This window comes from Camelus bactrianus, chromosome 17, assembly GCF_048773025.1.
Source record: "Camelus bactrianus isolate YW-2024 breed Bactrian camel chromosome 17, ASM4877302v1, whole genome shotgun sequence".
Lineage (NCBI taxonomy): Eukaryota > Metazoa > Chordata > Mammalia > Artiodactyla > Camelidae > Camelus > Camelus bactrianus.
Genome location: NC_133555.1, coordinates 36,196,863 through 36,220,454, shown reverse-complemented (window position 1 = coordinate 36,220,454; position 23,592 = coordinate 36,196,863). Strand labels below are relative to the sequence as shown.

The window sequence follows — 23,592 nt, the reverse complement described above, 5'->3', positions numbered from 1 at the left end:
GTGGGAGAGGGAGTCTGCCTCCCACCAGTGACAGCTCTGGAAGAGGCAGGGGAAGCCCCCACACTCCCCCAACCTGCCGTGTACCAGCAACCTCCACAAGATGGGCTTGGCCGGAACCAAGTGACTGAGGGAGAGAGTATAGGAACCAGGAATTGTGGGGCCTTGTGGGTAACTGGAGGAACTACCACTTTTACTATGGGGGTAGGTAGGAGAAGGCTAAAAATTGACAGAGAGCAGGACAAGGCAGGAGCAGAGAGGCAATTGTGGAGGCTCAGCAATGATCAGGGAAAGAGGAGACAGCTTAGTCTGGGGGTCAGCAGTGGGGAGATGGCAAGATGGGTTGAATTCAAGACATGTTTTATAGTTTATTTGGTTTTTATTTTCTATTGAAGTATAGTCCGTTTACATTGTGTCAATTTCAAATGTGTTTGAAACGTGGACACCATGGTGTTTGCTTACATTACCAGAGGATATGGGACTGAAGGTCAAGAGTGGAAGATGACTGGCCTGAGAAGGTAAAGGATGGACTCGCATTAACTGAGAAGGGGAAGAATGGATGAAACAGATTGGGAAGACGTAGACCAGAATTTCCATTCTGGACACCATCAGATCAACAGGTCCCTGGACGTCCAGATGGATTGTGAGAGAGGAAGCTCCCTGACTTACCACCACCCAGAGAGCACTGGTACTATAGGATTCAAAGGCAGAGGCCTGGAACTTTATTTAAAATTATTCTGGGGACCATGGATTCACTTTCTCCCCAGGATAATGCTGATGCCTAGTTACATAAAACACTGTGTCCAACTCCAGGGGTTCATGAAACACTCTGTGTTGTGTCTATGGATCGTTCTAACATTTGGGGAGCCTGTAACAACTTTCCTAATGGCCCCCTTCCAGCCCTACTCTGACCTTTCTGCCCCTACCCCAACCTGTGCCTGCGGCAGTGGAGGGAAGACTAGCTCCCACTCAAGCCTTCGGCTCATCTGCGCTGTTCTGTGCATGTCAGTTCCTTCTTTGCACAGGGACTCAGGAGGGGGCTGAAGCTATTCTCTGTATGATCCACACCTGGTACAGAGCCTGCCTTCACGAGTTTCACAACTGAAACATCTTTGTGATTGATTGTTGACCACATAATGGCCTCTCGGTGAGCAAAAGAAGGAAACGTCTACTTGGGCAGCAGGGAGAACAATGGGTACATTAACGAGCCTCAGAAAGGTTTGTGTGCATTTGGGAACAATGTTTATTCATAATTTTATAAGCCACTGTGTTGCCCACAGATTTCAGTGCATCATTTATTGAGATTAGATCTGAGCAATGATAAATAAGATGTGAGAATTAGACCCGTGAGAAGGACAGCAGGGCTTCCTTGTACTAGGCTTCTGCCCCAAGGACAGCCTAGTTCAGGCCTCCTTCCAGGCCTGGGGCTGAGGCATAAAGGTCAGGAGCCATGGACAGTAGGAACTCCGCTGCCAGTGGAGGTGCCTCCAGCTCTCTGCCCTTTGCCACTGCTTACAGGAAGATGCTCCAGCCTTACTCCTTGCCCCACAGGGCTCACGGGCTGTCCCTGCCCTGATGCCTGGTGCCTCCTTTCCCCACTCAAGTTCTCACGGCTATCAGAGTGCAGCCCCCTCCAAGAAGCCAAGTCGCTGCACCTATGTGACCTCTTCCTTCCTGCTGCCCAGGGCCCCGCCCAGATCATGCTTCAGCAAATGGCCCTACAGAAGTAGAGTTTTCTTAGGGACTCTTTTGCAGATAATTATCAACCAGCCTGTGTCAGCTAGTTTGCTCAGCCATGGCCTTAGATTCTAGGAAAATGCTAGTCCTGAAATAGGATTACAAAGCACAGCAGAATTTTGTTTAAAACCTCACCAACAGATATGTAAATGGGTACAACCACTTTGGAGGAGTATTTGGCAGTATCAGCTAAAGCAGAATGTGCCCTATGACCAGGGCTGAGCTGCTCAGTGCTTAATAACTGGCTCTGGGAGTGTGGTTCCAGCATGACTACTGTTTGATACATTTGTTTATGTTAAAGAGCAAGATGAAAGGAATGACTAGACACATGTCAGAACTTCACTCATTTGTCAATGATGTGAGCAACTTCTTCCCTGAATTCAATACATCACCATTTTCCAATACTGGAGAAATATTTTCTCAATCTCTTGTGCTATTTACAATGTTATAGAGATGACAGATTTATAAGTTTCATCTGCATTATTAACATTTTCTCTATCACTTTCTTGAGTTTAATGCTAGACAGTCAATAAAAGAATAATCTGTTAAACCCTGATTTGTAACATTTGCCAGTTTCCATGGTGACTGCTTTCATGTTACCAATGTGGATGGGTATCACTGAATATGGAGTTGGGAAGAGATGAGTAATATCACATTATATGGTGTTCCTGCCAGACAGGTATAATAGACATAAATAACATCAAGAACAACAAGAATCCGAGGGAAGGAAGGTCAGAGTAGGGAAGAATTTTGCAAACTCCTGACAATCTAACAGCTGGCCTTCATGACCCCAGATGAGCCAGCTCCAACACAGCACTGCCTAGGTGGATGCCTGACAGAAATGTGTGCACCAAAAACACAAAGAGGAATGTTCACAGGAACGTTACCCCAAACATCCAAAATGTCTCTTAGTGGTAGATGGGGTAAATACCATAAGCTAAGCACTGAGAATTGCTGCTACCCACTATAACGTGACTGAATCTCACAAATACAATGCTGAGTGAGAGTCTGGATGCTAGGCTGCACCTGCCACCCGACTGCTTTTATATAAAGCTCAGGGACAAGTCCAATGGGCTTATGACACCACAAGATAGCAGAGTGGAAACTTTGAGGAGGAGGGGCGGGAGAGTGACTGATGGAGCAGGAGTGGGGCTTCCAGGTGCAAGTAATGTGGAGGATTTTTTTCTTGACTTGGGGGCCGATTATGTGAGGGTGTTCATCTTGTGATAACTCACCTAACTATACATATATTCACTGTATCCTTTTCTACATATATATTATGCATCAATAAAAAGTTTGGTTTAATTTTTTTTTGCAGAATTTTTTTTTAAGACTGTTTTTGGTTTTTGTGGGGGGCAGTAATTAGGTTTATTTATTTGTTTATTTTTAACGGGTGTACTGGGGATTGAACCCAGGACCTCATGCATGCTAGGCATGTACTTTACCACTAAGCTATACACTCCCCTCAAAAAGTTTATTTTTTAAAAAGAAGGAGCACGAAGACAAATGACTACATCCCTCAAAGGGGATATGTTAAAAAATGCTGCTCTGGGAGGCCCTCTGGAACCAGCAATGCAAAACTTCCTTTGAAAAGCAACCTCCTCCTCCCTCAAATATCAACCCTTGACAATGGCTGAGGAGAGAAGCGGGAGGGGAGAGGAAGGGGAAGGATATTTGTAAATAGACGAAAGCCGCGGTTGCCCAAGCCACAGTGGGATGCTGTCTGAGCTGGGCATGGGCTCTGAAGAAGAAGGGAAGGGAGGGACGGAGGGAGGGAACCAGCATGTTTAGCAGACCCCACCCAACACCTGAGCACCGAGCCAGGCGCTGTTCTGGACGCCGTGTGTGCTTGACTCATTGTCCTCAGCCACCCTGCGAAGTGGGGCCCGCCATCATTCTGACCATCTCACAGATGCGGATGTTGCCGGTTGGGAGCGAGGCGACAACAAAGTGCCCTCTAGGCAGCCTCGGAGCGCAGGGGCTGTTCTCTCCTCACCCCACCCAGCGCCGACCACTCCCCTAGGAAACTGTGTCCCCCTGCTGGGAAGGCAGTGCCAAGAAGCGCCTGGAATGTTCTGCCCCAGAATGTTCTGCCAATGTTCACCTTGCTCCCACGCTGGCACTGAGCCTTCATAATCTGGGGCCCCAGCGTATTGCTATCAATCAAAGTCAGCCATAGTCGATGAAGCAGGGACATCAAAGAGGCCGCAGGAGGAATAAGGAAACAGGGAAAACTGAGTCAAATGTTCCCAGCAAGTGTTTATACCTGGGGCTTTGCCATTTGTCTCATCTCTCGCCCCCACCCCCGCCCACCTCGGGTCCCAAAGGGCGAGAACCTGCCGCCTTGGGGCAGAAAGGCCAACTCTCCCGCGGCCCTGGGGGCTGTGCGTGAGCTCCAGACTGGAAAGAGTCTCCGTGACCTCCAGGCCTGGCCCCTGAGCCCACGCTTCCTCCTTGACCAGCCTCCTGCTCTCCCAAGTCCTTGCCAGCCCCAGGGGAAACGAATCTTCTTCCTTTCCTTTTGTGGAGTAAATTCTGGGTTAAGTCGGGCCTCACTTCAGCACCCAGCTGGAGTCTGGGGGATCAGGGAAGCCAGGAGCAGAAAGCTCAGGGATGCGGGCTGGCTGAGCCAGAGGTAGGGAGCCTGGAAGGTGATGACAAGGTCTGCTGGCTGGGTGTCAGGCTTTGTTCTCCTGGCTTCCGGCTGCGCTCTGGGCCCAGACCAGCTGTGACGGTTGAGACGGTTTTCCCCTGGGGAAGGAAGCAGCTGGGGAGCAAGAGTGACCAGGAATGGGGGTGCGGGGCAAGGAAGGGGAAATGGTGGGAAACAGGGAGTCCCGCAGTGTAGGATGTCTCCCACGGTTTCTGTGACAGCGGCTAGTGGCAACAGAGGACCTGCTTGCTTAATGTCAGTCACTAAGCAAGAATGTTAAGGTCAGGAGCTGAGGCTGGTGTTGCGTGGGTGGAGATTCCAGGGACCCGCAGGGCTCGGAGGGAGAGTAGGGGGCCTTCTCAGAGGAAAGAGGCTGTAGGGGGTACCTACTGCCTAGAAGACCCTGAAGACACACCCTCCCTGTGCCCAGCCCCTTCCTCCTCACAGAACCCACTCATGCTGTCTGGCTCCTTTGCTGCCATGGGTTTTGGCAGTCACACCTGTGAAGTGTGTGTTTTTCCTACATCATCTTCCTCAAAGCTTCTGGTAGGGCTCATTGCTGTGATGCTGGCGGTTTGCGGTGCATTCATTGTCGCTACCATCTGCTAGGTGGGAACCAAGGCCTGTCAGGGTGGGTCAAGGCCCGAACGGGGTCAGGGCAGACACTGGGGACACTGGGTGAGAAGTGTCCACCTCGTGACCGTGCGTGTGTGGGCTCCAGTCCGCACCCCGGGCTCACCTCTCAGATTGTATTGAAGCTGGGGGCTGCAGTCAGACAGGCACCACAACTGGCCCCTTCCACACAAAGCGCTCAGAACGGAAGAGAAAATGTATTCGGGAACCTTCCTCAGAATCTTTTAAGGCCTGTCACAGCTGTGGAAGACGCAGGACAGAAAGGCCACAGGAGGAGGCTATCCTGTGCACTGGACATGAGAGGAGTGAGCACAGGTGTTTGGGTTCTGTGAAGAGAGCTCCCCCTCAGAAGAGCTCGTTCTCAGGGAAACCCCTCCCTCCTACAGGCCAGGCAGGAACAAGGAAGCAAGTAAGATTTCCAGCTTCCTTACCCACAGCGGCGCCCTTTCGGGTAGAGGGAAGGAAGGCCCAAGGGAGAACTGATGCCAGGATTCGGGAGGAGGGATGGTCCCAGATGGAGCTTGATGATACAGAGACCAGCTGTAGGATGAATGGCAGCCTTCATCTTCCAACAGTGTACCTGGGCTGTAGGAGGGGGAGGTAATTAGTTTTATTTCTTTTATTTTTAGAGGAGGTACTGGGGAACCCAGGACCTTATGCATACTGAGCCCATGCTCTACCACTTGAGCTATACCCTCCTCTAGCCAAGAGAGGTATTTCTAATTCATCTCTTTGAACCTCAGTTTTCTCATCTCTAAAATGGGAGTAATAATCTCCCAGGGCTGTAGTGAGGATTAGATAATTTATATTTCTTTATAAACTTGGCATAGTGTCTCACCCACTAGAGAAATGTTGGTTCCAGCTTTGGCCATTGGGATCTCATTCAGGTTGGTTCCCCCATCCCTTTGCCATGCCCTCTCCTTTTATTTTTGACAACTTTCTTATTTTCTGGAACTACCAGATGCTCCAGGCTCATCTTGTATGTTCCCTGCCCCAGGGCTAGAATCAGCTCATTTACCCAGGAACTTCCATTCCTTCTACAGGAGAAGGTCATTTTTCTATTGGATTGTTTATATTTTTATCACTGATTTGTAAAAATTCTTTATTTATCAGTTAACCTTTTTTCTTTTGTGCAAGTATGTTAAAAATAGCTTCTACTTTGTGGCTTCTTTTTTTCCATTTTTAAGAGTGTCTTATGAGCGAAAGGTTTTAGTCAAATGTACAGCTCATCTTGTTGTGTCTTCTTTAAGCATGTAGTTGAAAAGGTTTTGAAATTTTGCTTTTTGTATTTAGGTTCTTAATCCACAGGGAATTAACATAGGGGTTCCGGTGAATTTATTGGATGGCCTGGAAAAAATTGATAGCTCCACCTTTCCCTCAGAATCTTAGGTGCTACTTCTCTCATGTATCGTATTTCTAGATATAGGTGGGTCAATTTCTGGACTTTTCTATTCTAGTAAATTTGGCAATTTTTGCACATTGCCTTGACTACTGTAGTGTATGTGTGTTTAATGTGTTGATATCTAGTAGGGAGAATTCTTGCTCCAGCTTGATTGTATTTAAGATTGTCTTTAAAATTGTCTTGGTTATTTTGGCCCTTTCTTCTGTACAAATCTTAGAATCAGACTTGTCAAGTTCCATAAAAAGTTCTGTCAGAGTTTTGATGGACATTGCATTGAGTTTGTAGATTAATTTGGTGGGAAACTGACATTTTTAAAATTGAATCATTGGGCCCAGGTCCATGGGGTGAGATTCAGGGGGGTTTTAAATATCTTTCATAGAGTTATATAATTTTTCTATAATATTCTTCAACATCTTTTGTTAGATTTGTTTTTAGGTCCCCAAATTTTGGGTTCTTATTATTGCTGTTGTATATGTCACTTTAAAGGGTTTTTTTGGTTTGTTCTTCGTTTGTTGTTAGTGTCTAGATATGCACGTAATTTTGATCTATGTATCCTATATCCAGAAAATTTGTTGAACTCTTGATAATTCTTATCGTTTATCTCTAGATTATTTGGGGATTTTTTTCCTATGTGAACAATCATATTGTCCATGAGTAATGGAAGTTTTTCTTGTTCCCTTTCCAATTCCTATAACCATTTCTTTTAACAACATATTGGGCTGCCTAGGACCTCTATTACAAAATTAAATAGAAGTTCACTTGTTAAATGATGGTAAGTACTCTTGTCTTATTTCTGATTTTTAAGGGGGAGCTTTTATTGTTTCACCTTGTAGAATGATTTTGCTGTAGGATTTTATTAGATACTCTATCTGGCAAAATAATCCCCTTCCATTCCTACTTTACTAAGATTTTTTTTTTTTGTCTTACATGAATGTTGGATTCTTCTGCATACTGTTTCTTATTTGCGTTTTTTTTTTAATTTATTCTGAAAATTATGTTAATATGATGAATCATGATCATATGTTTTCTGTTAAAACATTCTTGCATTGCAAGAATTCCTAGCATAAATTCAACTTGGTCAGTATTTTAAAGTACATTGCTAGATTAACTTGGCTGGGGTTTTTTTTGTTGTTGTTGCACAGGTTTTTTGTTTTTGTTTTGTTTTTTAATAAGTTAAGTTCTTGGTGACATTGGCCTATAATTTTCTTCTTGGTTGCTTTTTGAATCAAAGTTATACTATACTAATAAAATGAGTTATCAAATGTGATCTCCTTTTCTATGACATGTAAGATAAAACTGTGTAAGGTTGGAATTATATTTTCCTTGAATGCTTTGTATAACTTACCTAGAGCACAAACCTAGATCATATACCCTACACCTAGTTTTTATAGTTTTCTTTAATAATTATGGGAACACTCAGTGAGCGAAAGGTTTAATGTTCCATTTTAATGTTCTATGATTTTAGGAAGCTATCCATTTCTTCTAGGTTTTATTTTATTTATTTTAGGTAATAAGTATTTTATTTTATTTTCATTTATTGCTATAAAGATCCCCAAAGTAGAAAGGTGAGGCATACATCTGACACATGTAACTGAAAAGGAACCAATATAGAAAACATATTTTTAAAATTCCAACAAACCAATAAAGAAAAGATAAACAGCTTAATTTTTTAAGTGAGGAAAAGACTTGACCCAAATACTTCACAGATAGAGAATATCCAAATGGTCAATCAACATTATGAAAAGGTACTCAACTTTAACACTAATCAGGGAAACATAAATTTAAATTGTAGAAATCATAGTGTTATCTCCATGTGCCCACCAGAAAGGCTAGATTTTAAAAGAATGACAATACCATGTGTTGGTGAGGATTGGAACAGTTGCAACACTCAGAAACTTTCAAAAACTGGCTTATTTACTGACGGCTAGCTCGTGCATACCCTCTGACTAGGCATTTCCACTCTTGGTTATGGACTCAACGAAAAGGCATATAAAGGTGCACAAGAAGACACGTGTTAAGAATATGCAGAGCCTGTTATTCATAACAAGCAGATGCTGGAACAACCCCCACAGACAACCACAGTGGTGTGGATAAATACATTGCAATTTTCATTCAGTGGAGTATAGAAGATTGGGAATCAATAAATCACTGCAGCATGGCACCACACGGATGAATCTCACATACAAAAAGAAATGTTAAAAGATAACTGAGGCACATTAAAATTTTTCAAGCATTTCTTTGAGCACACACCAGCTGGAATCAGGCAGCACCAGACTGAAAGTGGCTGGGTGTGCTCCACCGGCAGGAACTGGGGGAGAGGCTTTATAGAGAAGACATGGCAGCCAAGCCAGGAAATTGTTTGATTGTCTCTAGCTGACGTGGTTGCCTACATTGGGAAAGCACAGCGGGCTGTTTGGGACAGGTTGTTCTTAAGTTTCATTTTCTCGGATTCCAGTGCATTGACTCTGGCTTAGTTTTCTGTTTGCTTACAAAAGCTACCCAGGCAGTGGAGCCACCTCAGTCTGATGGACTAATTGTCTAATTACTTTAACAGAAGCGGGGGCTGTGTTAAATGTTTTAATAATAACATTTATTTTAAAATAATAGTCATTTATGTTTTCACTTTTTAAAACACCATTAACAACAGAATTATGAAAAAAACCCACCTCAAAACATAAATAAAAATTCCCCAAGAGAGGATAAAGGAACTGAGCAGTGAGGGCCACCGCCCAGTCTGGGAGTCCCCCATTTTTATGGCTAGAGCAGGCTGGGAACTCTGCTGTCGGGTACCTCAGGCCTCCGAGCACTCCTGAGCATCACTCTAGCCAGTACATCCCATCCAGAAGTTGGCAGGTGCCACTGTCTGAGCTGCCTCGACTCCTGTGCTGAGGAAGGGATTCCTGTGGCCAGTCCGTGAGTTTCACATTCATTCTGGATTGTTCATTACATAAGCCTGGCCCAGGCTCTGAATTTTAACTCAAAGGGTTGGTGAATTTCAAACAATAAACAGATGGTTAGTAATGGGAACTTTTATAGTATAGAGAGCAAGTCGTCTTAATGAGGAGTAAAAAAATTCTCAGTTGAATGTTAATAAAAATAGAGGTTCAAATGGAATTTTAAAAGTCCCAAAGATGGAAAATTCTGCTGTTAGGAATTACTGATTAGGAGACTGATTACGGTTTTCTCAGTCTCAAGGAGGAGCTAAATTGGTTTATAAAGTGGTTTTTTGTTTGTTTGTTGTTTTCTCTCTTGCATTCAGCACAGGACAGGGATAGTGCAAAATGAAAGAAAAATAGTGGAAGATGTTTGTATTAAACTTGACTTAAACAGCAATTTCCAAGAAGGTATAGCTCAGTGGTAGAGCACATGCTTAGCAGACATGAGGTCCTGAGTTCAATCCCTAGTACCTCCATTAAAATAAATAAATAAATAAATAAACCTAATAACCCATCCACCCAAAAAATAAAAATTAAAAAAAGCAATTTCCTTGGGGAATTAAATCCTAGAGGCTAAGGAGGCCAGATTTGAAAGAGAAAAGAGGCCCAAAGGCTCTTAGTAAAGTTGGGGCTCTGAAAGAGGGAGTTATTTGGGGATTGGGGATGATGACAGGTCCCAGCAAGACCCAACAGAAAAAGAGGCAAATTATCAGAGAGGAAATGGAAATGATCCCCCAGAGAAAAAATAGATTCAGAAACCGTGGATAATTGCCCTCTAAAAACTGTGATAAGAGCCACTGTAGGACCATCCCCAACCCCCTTCACCTCCGGCCCCATCCCCAGACTCCAAATTGGGATAGTTCTATAGAAAGTCAGTGACAGAATCCGGACAGAACTCATTCAATATTAATTCAAGGAATTATTGAGCACCCAGGCACTGTTCTGGTGAATAAAAATTTCCTCCCCTCCTATTTCAGACTGGTCATTTCCTAGAAACTCAGGCTGTGTCAGGACATGATTTAAAAACAAACAAAAAGAGCAAACAGAATGATGAGAGGGAAAGAGGGTGTGGGAGGGGAGGAGGGGCTGGTATTCAATCTGGGGAGATTAAGGAAGGGCTCCCTCCCTACTGAGGTGACATTTGAGGGGCAATTTAGGAAGAACTAACTTAATGGAGTGAGCTGTGCTCCAGCTGATCGTGTTCAAGGAAGAGTGAGGAGGCCCTGCCAGGGGATGGCATCTGGATTTTAAAAAGAGTTCTTTGGCAGCTCTGTAAAGGCTGATTTTTGAGAGAGAACACTAGGGGGAGAATATGAGTTAAGGGGCTATCAAAATTGTCCAGCCAACAAATAACGAGGGTCTTTTCTCATTATTCCAACAAATAATGAAGTGGGAGTAGGTAGGGAAAGGAAGGAACGGACCATATGCTGGAGTTGTTCCCCACCCCTTGTACCTGTTGGAAAAGCAGGCAGGTGGCCCCAGCCCTCAGGACCGCTGGGAGAGCCAGGAGAGTTTAAACACCCCAACAACCCCCCACCCCTGTATTCATTTCCTCACATACTACCACAAGCTGGGTGGCTTAGAACAATGAAAATGTATTCCCTTACAGTTCTGGAGGCTGGGAGTTCCAGAATCAAGTTGCCAGCACGGTGACTTGCATCTGAATGAAGCTCATCAGGCACATGTGTCCTCTCCATAGGGCTCATCGCAGCCTTCTCGAGCACGAGACAGCACTTCGGCATGACACCTCCAGGCCACTTTAAATGACAAAATCACCAACAAAAAGCACAAAAATTCAAAAAATGTGACACAATAGACCATGAAAAGGACACTTGTTTACAGTACAAGAGCTGAAGCAAGAAGGCAGTGTTGTCAGGTTCCATCTCAGCTTGGAGCATGGGCACCAGGCGCTTCAGACTTTCTCAACTCTGTGCACGTCCCAGGTTTTCAGAGATGGCCTCCTCCGAGCAGCTGACCCACAGCCCAGCCCGTGTTCAGGAAGAGTGTCAGTGGGTATCCAGGCAGAGCCCTGACTCTGTACAAAAGAGAATGGCCTCTGGGTTAAGAAGCTGAGATGAGTGTGCTCTGGCTGGTCCCCTCAAGGGGGAGACAGAACCCTGCCATGTCCTGGCCAGTGATGCAAGCTCTTATTTATGCATGTAAATTTCCACTTCTGGAGTGCATAGGTCCCTGTGAGAGTTCAGGATGTTCCAAATGAGGTCCTGGAAATTGCTTTTTTTCAAGCTTACCAGACGAGACACCAACATGGGCTTAAGGGCCCGTCTCTGCACCAGGCACGCAGAGCATCCTTCCACAAAAAGGCACATTTCATCTTTAAAAAGCCTGAAGTGACTTGTCTACTGTCACACAGTGGGTCAGAGCCCCAGACCAAAGACCCCGCACTTCCAGTCCAGACTCTCTCCCCTGTAACCTCACTCCCTTTATAAATCTCCTAATCTGCCCAGAAGTTGAGAGTAGGTGGCAGGAACACAAAAAGAGAATTTGAAAGAGAAAAATTCATTAAGAGGGCTCCCCAAATCTAATTAATTTATGATTTAAGCAAAGTAACATAGACAAACAAAATCGGAGGGTGAGGAGGGCAGCCTCAGACTGCCCAGGTTGGACCCACTCTTGTAGGAGCTGAACTCTGGTGCAGCAGCGGGGAGGGCGGGAAGAGGGTGGCTGTGAGGTTGCCAAACGCTGCCAGGGCCACCCCTCCCCCCACTCCTTTCCTTTTCCTCCCCGCCTCTTCCTCCCTCCCTCCCCGATCTGTCCCTTCTCTTTCCTCCTGCAGCCCACTTCTCAGACTGCCGGTGTCTGACCAGAAGGTGGATGCCACCAGGCAGCCCTAGGACTGGTTCCCCCCAAAGCCGACTGTAAGGCTTGCTGCTTCTGCCCCTGCATTGCAGGAGGGAGGGACACCTCTGGCTATGGGTCAGTCTCCCAAGTCTTGGCTGATTGCTGACTGTGATCTCTCCAGGTTTTCCTTCCCTTTCACCTCCTTGTGTGTTCGCCACCATAACTGAACATAAGAACCACTTGGCGGGAGCTTTTTAGAAATGCTGATGCCCAGACCAACTCCATGAGAGCTTCTGGGACTGGGACTGGCAGCGTCCCAGGGATTCGTGAATGGAATACCCAGCTATCTGCAATCCCTTGGGGTCTCCCAGGCCTTGGCACCCCCACCCCCACCCCAGAAACCCAGAATTCTCTGGAAAACCAGGTAAATGATGTCACTCGTGATGGTTAGAGAGAAGACATTTAGCCTGTGTTAATCTAAATGTGACAGACTCCCTCACACTCTTAAATACTTGTATTCAAATGTGTGTATCATTTAAGAGCACAGAGTTTTTCAATTCGAATATTCTCACTAGAGTAAAAGGCTAAAGGTAATCTACATGACCCCAAAACACTATCTGGGTATCTTTCAAGCTCTCCTTTCACAATTATTTTCAAGGGTGGTTTTAATGAAACAGAACTGGATATGACATTTTCACACAAGATTTCACACCAACTAGAAAGTCGGACAATTCTGTTTAAATATTCTCTGGTCACTGCCTTATCTGATCTAGCTTTATGATTCAGAAGAGCACCTGCATTTGTTCAGCTGTAGGGGGAAAGGGAGGAGGCTGTTCTCCCTTCCAGAGGTTTCTTCCTCCAGCAGCAATTAGGAGGCTGGTGCAGGAATTTCTTTAGTTAACACCAGGCAGGACCAGGAGGTGGACGATGGAGCAGGCACTGTGCGGCTCTTGAACTTGAAGGTGAGCAGGAGCCATGGGAGGGAGGGAAGGCAGGTGCTCTGGGTGGGATGGACTTGAGTACAAGGCAGGAGGGCTGGGTGGGCATGAGTTGTCAGAGGACGGCTCAGAGTAAGGGGCTGGGGCTTAGGTTGGAGGGGTGGGTATGGACTCGGGGGAGGATAAGCTTGGCAGAGCTGAGGCTGGTGGGAAGGCAGGGCTGGGCTGCGAGGGGTCCGAATGCCCTGCTACAGCACTGTGTAGGTGGGAATTTCCGCTTCTGGAGAGACCTGCAGCCGCAGTGTGGGGAGTGGCTCAGCGTTGCAGGGTCTGGGAGGCCAGGACAGAGGCTGTGATGCAGGCCTGAGCTGAGCCAGAGGCTGCCAGCCTGGAGGACTCGCTGAGGGCAGGGCTTTCCTCCTGGAAGATGGTCAGCGACGCAGGTCAGCACCAGGCTGTCTGTGCACGGGGCCTTGTGATGCAGACACTCAGAATCTTGCCCCCCTGGCCTGGGCTGTCGCCTGCTTCAGCACCCACCACGGAGTCAGCCCCTCCGCTCTCCTCCCTCCTTCCCAAGCCTTTCCTGGAGGAAGTAGGGGATGATGAAGTACCTCTGGGTGTGGCCATGGCCTCCCACCCACGTGGGGACCTAGTAGCCTCATCTCCAGGGCACGGGGACTGCAACAGCTTTGGTTTCTAATGGGTGGGAGAGCGGGCGTGGGCATCGCCTTGAACAGCTTAGTGTCTGTGAAACACCATTCCCCAGAGACTTGGTGCAAGCAAAGGCGTCAAGTGCCAGAGCGAGGATGCAGAAATTCAGGTGAGGTCCGAGGAGGACGGGCTGTGCCCGTCTTTGCATCTCTCCTTCCAGATCGTGAGCACAGCAGCCCAATGGATAAAGATTTTCAAAGGTTAGAACTAGAAAGGGCAACTGCAGCCTGTCTCCACCATTTACAGGGCTTCAGAGGTAATAAGGTGTGTTCCCGGTTAAAGGTGGGCAAACAGCAGAGCCTGACAGAGTCCGGGACCCTTCTTTGGTTATATTCTGCTGCATGAAACCATGCATTCTGTGTCTCTTTCAAGATTCCCTGTGGAGTCTAGTACTGTTCTCTGAACTTGGAACCGGAATCAACTGACCTTTGTCCTCGGGACAAAGACCTGGTCTACGAGCCCAGTCCAGGGACACCAAGGGAGAGTGGGTCTGAACTCTTGCTCTCTAAAGTGAAAAACTTCACGTCCTGCTCCAGAGCCTGGGAGACACTGGCGCCCAGCTCACCACAGCAGCAGTGAAGGATCAGAACATGGAAGAAGTCTGGAAGCAAGTGTTCCAGGAATTAATTAGGGAAGTGAAACCATGGCACATGTGGACCCTGAAACTAGACAAAACCCTTCTTCCCAACATCCTGAAGCCAGAGTGGATACAATACCAGCATGGACCTGTGCCTGGTGAGCGGGGAATGTGACGGTAATATTGCAGAAAATTCTTGTTTATTTCTCACTGTGTGCACTTGTTTCTTTTCTTGTTCTGCTCGTGCTTGTAAATTGAAGATTATAGAAAGTAAGGTGCCCACCATCAAAGACATTAAAGATTTTTTCCTTATTTACACTGTACCCCAAAACAGTAGCAGGACTGGACAAATGCCCAGATAGAGAGAAATCAGGGTGCGAGGGGTGAGGGTGAGAAGCAGTGAGGAAAAGAGAAAGGGAGGAACGGAGGCTATTTTCTACCCAAGTTCAGATCCTTTTCCACATGCAGTGGAGTGAGAGGGAATCCAGGGGCCAGGTGAAATGAGAGTCTTTTCCCAGAGATGTCAGAAGTGCTCCCAGCCTTCTTTTGAGGTTCCTGAGTTCACAGAAAAAAACATCTCAAGGATCCTGAACAGCTTGTTGCGGATTCTGAAGACATGCTATAGGGAAGGATTTACGTTGGTAGAGATTCCTATGATTGAGGAAATCTCTCCTGAAGGGCCGCATGACAGAGACAACTGTGAGGCATGTCTGCTGGGCTTTTGTGCCCAAAGTGGCTTAGGTCTGGTTGTGCGATCACCAATGTCCCCATCACTTCACACAATAAGCTCACCCACTCTCGGGTCTCAAATGTCTTCTCCCCCAAGGAGTAGTGCCACAGCAGATGCAAAGAAGTAAAAGAAGGTATTACCCAGAACCTGGTTTTCTGAGCCCACGCAGGCTGAGAGCCTCCCCACATTCTGGAGCCCTACAGCAAACACCACCTTCCAGGAGGAGAGAAGAGACCAGGCCTCCCCCTCCAATGAGGATTTCTACTTCGACACAGCCCAGAATCACATGCACAGGAGCTTAGGTGTGTGTTGCTGTTGTCTCATCCTGCTAATCATTGTCATCGTGGTTGCTGTAAAAATCACTATCTGAGCCTCGAAAACATGATGCGGAGTTTAAAAAACTCAGACACAGTCGTCAATTGTATAATCCCATTGATGTGAAATATCCAGAAGAGGTAAATCCAGAGACAGGAAGGAGGTTAGTGGCTGCCAGCCATGGGGATTGAGGGGAGAGGGGAAATGGGGAGCAACTATTTAATCTGTGTCAGTAGCCTTAAGTGAACAGGCCATGGGGCCCAGGCCAAAGTTCACAATAGCTTGCACCTGGTAAGGAGGGACTACACGCATGCGCCACCAGTTATGTCAGCCTTAGAAACAAAGAAGTAAAGGTACACATGCGCTAGTAGCATTATATAAGCCTTAGGAACAAAGAAATGAACAATGCGAATGTGTGGGCAGAATAGATAAAAGCAGGACAAGTGCGCCATGCAGGTGGCACCATCTTGTTAAACGAAGAAAGTACTGAGCGCCGCCGCTGCCATGGCCACCCACCGCGTGTGCCACCCGCTTGTACTGCAATAAAGTGCTACTTTGCCCTGTGTCAGCTCCTCGTGCATTTTTCCAGTTGGGCAACTCACCTCAAATCCCTCTTCAGCCCCCCTCAGCTGACAATCTGTATGGGCTTTTTGGCGGGAGGGTGATGAAAATATTTTAGAGATGATTGTTGTGCCACACTGAATGCACCAAATGTAAGTTGAATTGTTCATTTTACAATGGCTAACTTAATGTAAATTTCACCTCCATTAGGGAAACACACACACACACACACACACACACACACACACACACACACACAAATTTCGTTCATTCTGTAGAGAACTGAGACTGAGGAATTCTCATGAAATCCATGGCCCTTTCACCAGAACATTTCACACAGACCCCCTGATCTCAGTCTGTAGAGGCTTTTGCCGTCCAAAGCATTAGGCTGAAAACCTGGGTTCTAGAACAGTGGACTCCACCGCAAGGCTCCACACAGCTAAAGGCTGAGGCCGGACCATCTGCTGAAGTGGGGAGATATCCTTACAACTGTTTAATTTTTCTTTGCACTTTACTTTTTCTTGTCGCATGTTTTATGATGTACGTTCATATATTAGTGGACTGGTATAGTGATGTGATGTACGAATAAATAGACACCCACCGGCAGTGCCTGCTCATTTCTCATTGACAGGGTTACACAATCAAGAACATTGGGGTGAGGGGGAAGTGTAAGCCAGCAGGGCCCTGTGGGGCCTTCCCAGGACAGACCCCTCCCCCAGATCATCTGCAGTAGCTCCTCTCTGGAAGACTCAGATAATAGTATCGCAGGCATGTTTCCTGAGTTTTCCAAATCTAAAAACCACCACCAAATGGAATAAATTAACTACTTAATGATCATGAGCATGGAGCCCCCAGACCTCCTGACATCTAAGGATTGATCACTGTCAACCAATCTGAGAATTGTGTGCAGCTGATCACAGACCCTGGGATGCCACACCCTCCACTAAGCCTTTAAAAAGGCTCAAAAGGCCCAGCTGAAACCTCTCAAGGGGTTTGGGTGTTTTTTGGGCAGGAGCCACTCGTTCTCCTTACTCAGCTCTGCAGTAAAGCTTTCTCTGCTCCAAACCCCAATGTCTCAGTATTGTTTAGCCTCACTGTGCATCTGGTAGTAATTTTGACAAAGCCAGCCCAGGAGTGGTGGAGCTCATGACGGGTTGACCCTAGATGGGGCTGCCCTTTTCCTGGGACCCCAGCAGCTGTTGGAGCTCACTTCACTCCAGGGAACTGGGAGAGACTCCCCCTGGCAGATGCCGGCTGCCCTGGGATGAGGCTATTTGGAGCCGAAAACATCCGGAGCTGCGGCCCACATTCAGCGTGTCCTGGAGGTGAGTTACTCCAGCTTGTCCAGCCTGGGGATTGCCTCCCCTCTATCTGGGCTCTTTCCCTTCTGTGTAGTGAGCCACTGTGGTCTCACTGGGAGCCACTCTGGGTACATTCTCTTTTGAGAGCCAGGCCACGCTGTTTGAGAGTGGATGTGGAATCCTTGGCCTACACCTCATCTGATGTTTTGTTTGTGGGACTGTTAGCAGGTGGAGGGACCCCTAAATTAGGAAGCCCACCAAAGTGTGGGTTCTGCCACCATCTGTGAAAGATTTCACACGGCAGGGTCAGAGGGACGAAGTGAAGAGCTGCTTTATTGCTCAGAAGGGGAAATGGAAGGAAAGTGCTTGAGCAGGGAGAAGGGGAGAGTCACTCAAATGAGGAAAAGGTGCTAGAGTGGGGAGCCATCAGCCAAGATGGGCGGTAGGGACTCCTCCGGCCTGTGTCGGGCCACATGGACTTTTATGAGAGGCTTCCACCATCATGTCCTTGTTCTGGGTGTGATGGATCCCCCTTGTTAGTTTTTTTCAGTCCTTGTACGCATTTTTCCAGTTGTCATGACAATCGTCAACTGTCATGGTGCTGATGTGTCACTTAGCATGCTAATATATTACAATGAGTGTATAATGAGGCTCAAGGTCCACTGGAAGTCAACTCCTCCACCATCTTGGACTTCATAGGGTTCTAACCAGTTCTTGCTTCTTCTCTGCAGCTGCCTCCTGAGACTTCGATAAGAGTAATTGGTTTCTGTTTGAGGGAGGGGCAGGGGTATGATCCTGGGGGAAACAGCTTTGGTAACAAAAAGGAAAGTTGCTTTCAGTCAGAATGTCTGCAATCTAGTGTACCCAGCTTTCCTTCCTTCCCCCCAAAAATCTCCAAAGATTCTATTCAGCCATGAAAGTTTTATAGGGAAATGAAGGAGTTGTCTCAGTAAATCATTGAGATAGGCGGTCAGAGCCCTCGCCATCCCGCAGTGTCTGCAGGCTTGTCCTAATCAACTGCTTGAGCCTGCTCTCCTGTGACTCCGGGAGGCTGGGAGACTTCAGCTGTTCTATAAACAAGAGGCAGGGGTTGGGGTGCGGGGCACGCAGGGTCCCACTCCCTTTCAGGACTGTTTGTTGTTTATGTGTGCATGTCAGTACTTGCACTGGCCTGTTGAGATGTCTTAGGTGAGTAATGTGGCTCACCTGTAATGACACCAGCGTATCCTTCCCTATTGCATTGGCTGCAACGCAATGCTGTGTCGACTGAAATAAAATGCACAACCTTAAAGTTGAGAGTTATGTTTTATTTGGTGGACATTTCTGAGGAATCAAACCCCTTCAAGCCTGGGATGACAGCCTCCCAGATCACTCTGAGGGACTGCTCTGATGAGGTAGGGGAGGAGCCCGAATATATAGGAGTTTTACAACAAAGACCAGGTAGACAGAACATTAAAAGATTACTGTTAACTAAAGAAAACCAGACATCTCAAGTTAAAGAATTTAGCACTTTTCTATGTATGGGAAGGAGCAAATGTCTGGGCTCATTGAAATCATTCCTTTGACAAGCACCAGGCTATCCAGGGCCAGTATCTGTCCTCTCACATTCTGAGTCCCCCCAGAGTCCACACTGTGAGTGGCTGCACGGGCCCGGCTGCTTGCTTGTCTGCACCCTGAGCTGGTGGTAGATGCTGATGACTTGATGGCCACACCCTTCTTTGTTTACTGGTAGGGCTTGCAGTACTTTTTGTTCATAGTGCTCCCCCTTGGTGCTAAATTCAACCAATATTTTGGGAGACATTTCATGACCAATTTTGTCCCATGGCGCTAAGAAGTCTCATTCCTAAATCAGGTGAAGATTCTGTCGATATACCACTCAAAGTGCTAACTTTTGGATCAGGCCCTGTTAATACCCGAAATTTCTCTGGATCACCTGACTTACTAGTCTATTATGATCCAGAAAATGTTTTTCCTTCACTGCTCATTCCCATACCTAGAATCACACTATTACAATTATTCTATACAGGGGTATATATGTGATCTATTTTAAGATGTTTAGCTGTCATCAATCTTGTTGGAGGCCTAGTTACACACTGGGAAATGTAAGAGACAACAATCTAATAAAATAGAATAAGTAACACAGTAACATTAATAAAGTCATACAAAGCATAACAATTTAGAAGCAAAGAACAAATTAAAATAATGATTAGTATAACTAGTTGTAATCTGGTTGCAATAACCATTAGGTCCACAGGGGAGCCAGCTGGAGAAGTTAAATTCTGGAAGGATCTAGTAGAGAGAAAAAGATGTTTCATTCTTGTTTACAAAGGCATACTTCATCAACTTGTTGAAGGTCATAGAATGAGAAGAAAGGTTTTCTGAAAAATAAAGAGTAAAGGCCATTATGTTTCCCAAAATTCATAAGATAATTAACCATATTTATCAGTTCATTCAGTTCCATGTAATTAATTCCTGTTTATTAATCCCTGATGAATTAATCAGGTGTGCCACTAGAGTTTCATTATTCACCTAGTTCAGTGGTATGATCTAAAAATTATCAGAAACTTAACATTTGTTTACAAGTCCCTTTTAATAAATCTTCCTGAAGATCTTCATTTAGCATCAGACTAAAACAATGTTTACGTAATTACAAGACATAAAATGGCATGGTTAAAGATTTGATTACAATCCAATTGACAAGCAACTCAGATATTTCTGCTATACAACACTTTAAGATGATAATTAGAATTATGACTGATACCAGGACATATTAGATTTTAGGAATCCCATACAAATTTTGGAATAACTATATTAATGACTTCTCACTCTACATTATAGCCTAAGCTTTATCCCCAATCACTTGACAATGTTTTTGAAGTAATTTAACATACCAAATAAGTTTAATTAGTTTAATATGTCTTTCAGATGCTTCAGGGCTCCTCTGAAACATCCCAAAGTTAGCTAAAGGTCAAAAGAACTTTAATCAAAATTTGATATTTGGGAAGCTTTTTAAAAAGTTTCAAAACATTTGATCAGATAAAATCATAGGCCACTGTGAAACAATACTTATTTACTCAACCAAAGTGACTGGTTTCAAAAACAGATTCAAATCACTTAAAGCACAGACACTCACACAATCTGTTATCAAAGGTAGCATTCTAAGAAGCTTTGTTTTCTTAACATAGAGAATCAAAACCTAGTCTTGTAACAGCTTACTTTCAACAAAAATCCCCTTTCTTAGTCAATCCTGACCATACACAAAATTCTTTTCTCAAGATTCCTTCTCCACAAACCTTCTATCACTTTCTGTATCCATATTATTTTATCCCTTAGTTCTCCCATCTAGAAACTACCAACTCTAAGTAACAAAATGCAGTTTCATGCTTTATACCTTCTTTTGTGAAAACATACACTCTATTTTTCTACTGCATATCAAAATGTTTTCTTCATTATTTGTAGTAGCTTTAATTACATATTTAAATTAGAACGCTTAACTCTTAAAAACCTTAATTTCCAGTGAAAACTAGGAAATAAGCAGTTACGAATTGTCTTCTACATTAGCTTTCTGTAGATTGACACATAAATACCAATAGTAATTTCTAAAACCATGTACTTTCTTATAGAAAATCTATTAAGTGGCACCAAACATATTTATCAATAGTTCTAAATACTTTTAGCTTCTCTATAAAGGGAAGGCAGTGTTTAGTAATTAATGTTTTAATATCTTACTTTATTTGGGAGTTACCTAGCTATTTAATAAACTCTCATTGTTTTACTTAATTTAGCACAACTCCAGAATTTTAAGATACTAAATATTTGCAGAGATTATTTCAAGCAGACATTCCTAAAATATAATTATTTTACAGCATCTACCAAAAAGCTCTTATCTCATTTGCATTTAATTTACTTATACAAATTTTATCACACCAAATTTCTATTTTTTTTGGACAGATCTGCAACAGATATAAGAAGGTATTCTTTGGTTTTTATTGAACCTAGGTACAGTAAAAGTATTATATTTAATATTGATGACTCTAAAGACACATCTAAATTAATTAGATCAACAAACAAACTAAACTTGATACCAGGTATTAACTTAATACTGAATATTTTCCAGTTCATGTGAACCTGAAAGTCAATTTGATCAGTTTTTATTTTAGAAATATTTAATTTGTAAGGGCTTACTTTTAAGTCAGTTAAATAGAGCTCTTTTATAAACTTAATTTTGATAATATTTCTTAGGGGTAGAGACATCTCATATGTATAATGTGTACACAGACATATAAATGGACAAAAGGAGATCTTATAGCTTCACTTCAAAACAGTTATGAATTAGATATTATGATACAAGTTAACTATTTATAAATAACAGTTTGAATAAATTGAATTCACTTGCTCAAATCACTAAGGCTTACTATTTATGGAAAAGACTTTTAAGATTTGCATTTGTCTTTGATAAAGTCTGAAGGACTTGTCAGGCTTTTGAGTTTTAAAATGCCCCCAGTTTTTTGGTTTCAAGTTTTACCTCATTGAGATAATTAGGCTCCATCTCAGGTTATTATTTGTTGTATTTGTGTTTCTGATTGCCTTGACAAATTCAGTTGCTTTTAATTCCCCACAGAACTGGTCTGTCACCTAAGTCCAATCATATCTTTTTAAATTTGCTTTTTTGTATCAGTGAGAATATTTCTAAATAAAAACTTTAATATTTTAAAACTTTAGGGTTTAATTTATCATGTCTTCAAGGGTTTGTATAAGATATTTAATAAAGGCCCTCTTTATTGAGTTTACAAGTTAAACCCAGAACAAAATCTCTTTATTGTTATTATTTTTTAACTGAAGTACTGTCAGTTACAATGTGTCAGTTTCTGGTGTACAGCACAATGTCCCAGTCATGCATATACATACATATATTCGTTTTCATATTCTTTTTCATTAAAGGCTATTACATATTAAACTATATCACTATTGAATATAGGTCCCTGTGCTATACAGAAGAAATTTGTTGTTGTCGTCGTTTTGTCTATTTTCATATATGGTGGCTAATATTTGCAAATCTCAAACTCCCAAATTTGTCACTTACCACCCCTTCCCCCCGGTAACCATTAGATTGTTTACTATGTCTGCAAGTCTGTTTCTGTTTTGTAGATGAGTTTATTAGTTTTCTCTTTTTTTCTTTTTTTCAGATTCTACACATGAGTGATAGATATCAAATGGTATTTTTCTTTCTTTTTCTGGCTTACTTAGAATGCTGATCTCTAAGTCCATCCATATTGCTGCAAATGGCATTACTTTATTTTTATGGCTGTGTCATATTCCACTGTTTAAATATACCACAGCTTCTTTATCAAGTCATCTGTTGATGGACATTTATTTTAGGTTGCTTCCATGTCTTGGCTATTGTTTATAGTGCTGCTGTGAACATTGCGGTGCATGTATCTTTTCAAATTAGAGTTCCTTCCAGATATATGCCCAGGAGTGAGATTGCTGGATCATATGATAAGTCTATTTTTAGTTTTTTGAGGAGACTCCATACTGTTTTCTATAATGTCTGCACCAAACTACCTTCCCACCAGCAGTGTGGGAGGGTCCCCTTTTGTACACACTCTGTCCAGCATTTATCGTTTGTGGATTTTTTCATGATGACCATTCTGACTGGTGTGAGGTGATACCTCCTTGTAGTTTTGATTTGCATGTCTCTGATAATTAGTAATATTGAGCATTTTTTCATGTGCCTATTGGCCATTTATATGTCTTCGTTGGAGAATTGCTTGTTTAGGTCTTCTGCCCATTTTTGGATTGGGTTTTTGTTTTTTGTTTGTTTGTTTTTGTTATTAATTTGTATGAAGTGTTTATATATTCTGGAAATTAAACTTTTGTCAGTTGCATCATTTGCAAATATTTTCTCCCATTTCATAGATTGTCATTTTGTTTTGCTTTTGGTTTTGTTTGCTGTGCAAAAGCTTATAAGTTTAAGTAGGTCCCATTTTTACTTTTATTTCTATTGCCTGGGTAGACTGCCCTAGGAGAACATTGCTAAGATTTATGTCAGAAAATGTTTTGCCTGTGTTTTCTTCTAGGAGGTTTATCGTGTCTTGTCTTATGTTTAAATTTTTAAGCCATTTTGAGTTTATTTTGGTGTCTGGTGTGAGGGAGTGTTCAAAGTTCATTGATTTACATACTGCTATCCAGTTTTTATAAGCCTCTGAATATTCATTTTTAGTTTTACTTTATATTGTATGGCTTAGGTTACCCTATTAGTTTTCTTTAGTATGTCTAATTAATATTTTCTGAGGGGCAGA

General features: G+C 43.8%; 2 protein-coding genes across 3 annotated transcripts in view; one reads left to right on the top strand and one right to left on the bottom strand.

Moving 5' to 3' along the window:
- LTF (lactotransferrin) overlaps positions 1-11,412 on the bottom strand; it is a 48,193-nt gene extending 36,781 nt beyond the window's left edge. The window contains exons 1-2 of one of the 2 annotated variants that reach the window (XM_045504588.2): positions 10,966-11,412; positions 5,452-5,605 (exon numbers count right to left, since the gene is read on the bottom strand). The gene's annotated coding sequence lies outside the window, so the exon portion shown is untranslated. The remainder of the gene's footprint in view (positions 1-5,451; positions 5,606-10,965) is intronic. The other variant, XM_045504589.2, reaches the window with a different exon arrangement.
- A 2,110-nt stretch (positions 11,413-13,522) lies between these two features.
- On the top strand, positions 13,523-16,511 carry RTP3 (receptor transporter protein 3). The gene is given in 6 exon segments (XM_074344141.1): positions 13,523-13,538; positions 13,626-13,747; positions 13,862-13,969; positions 14,343-14,541; positions 14,784-14,879; positions 14,882-16,511. Coding segments are annotated over 6 exon segments (1,143 nt in total). The 3' UTR covers positions 15,484-16,511.
- Positions 16,512-23,592: the final 7,081 nt, after the last annotated feature.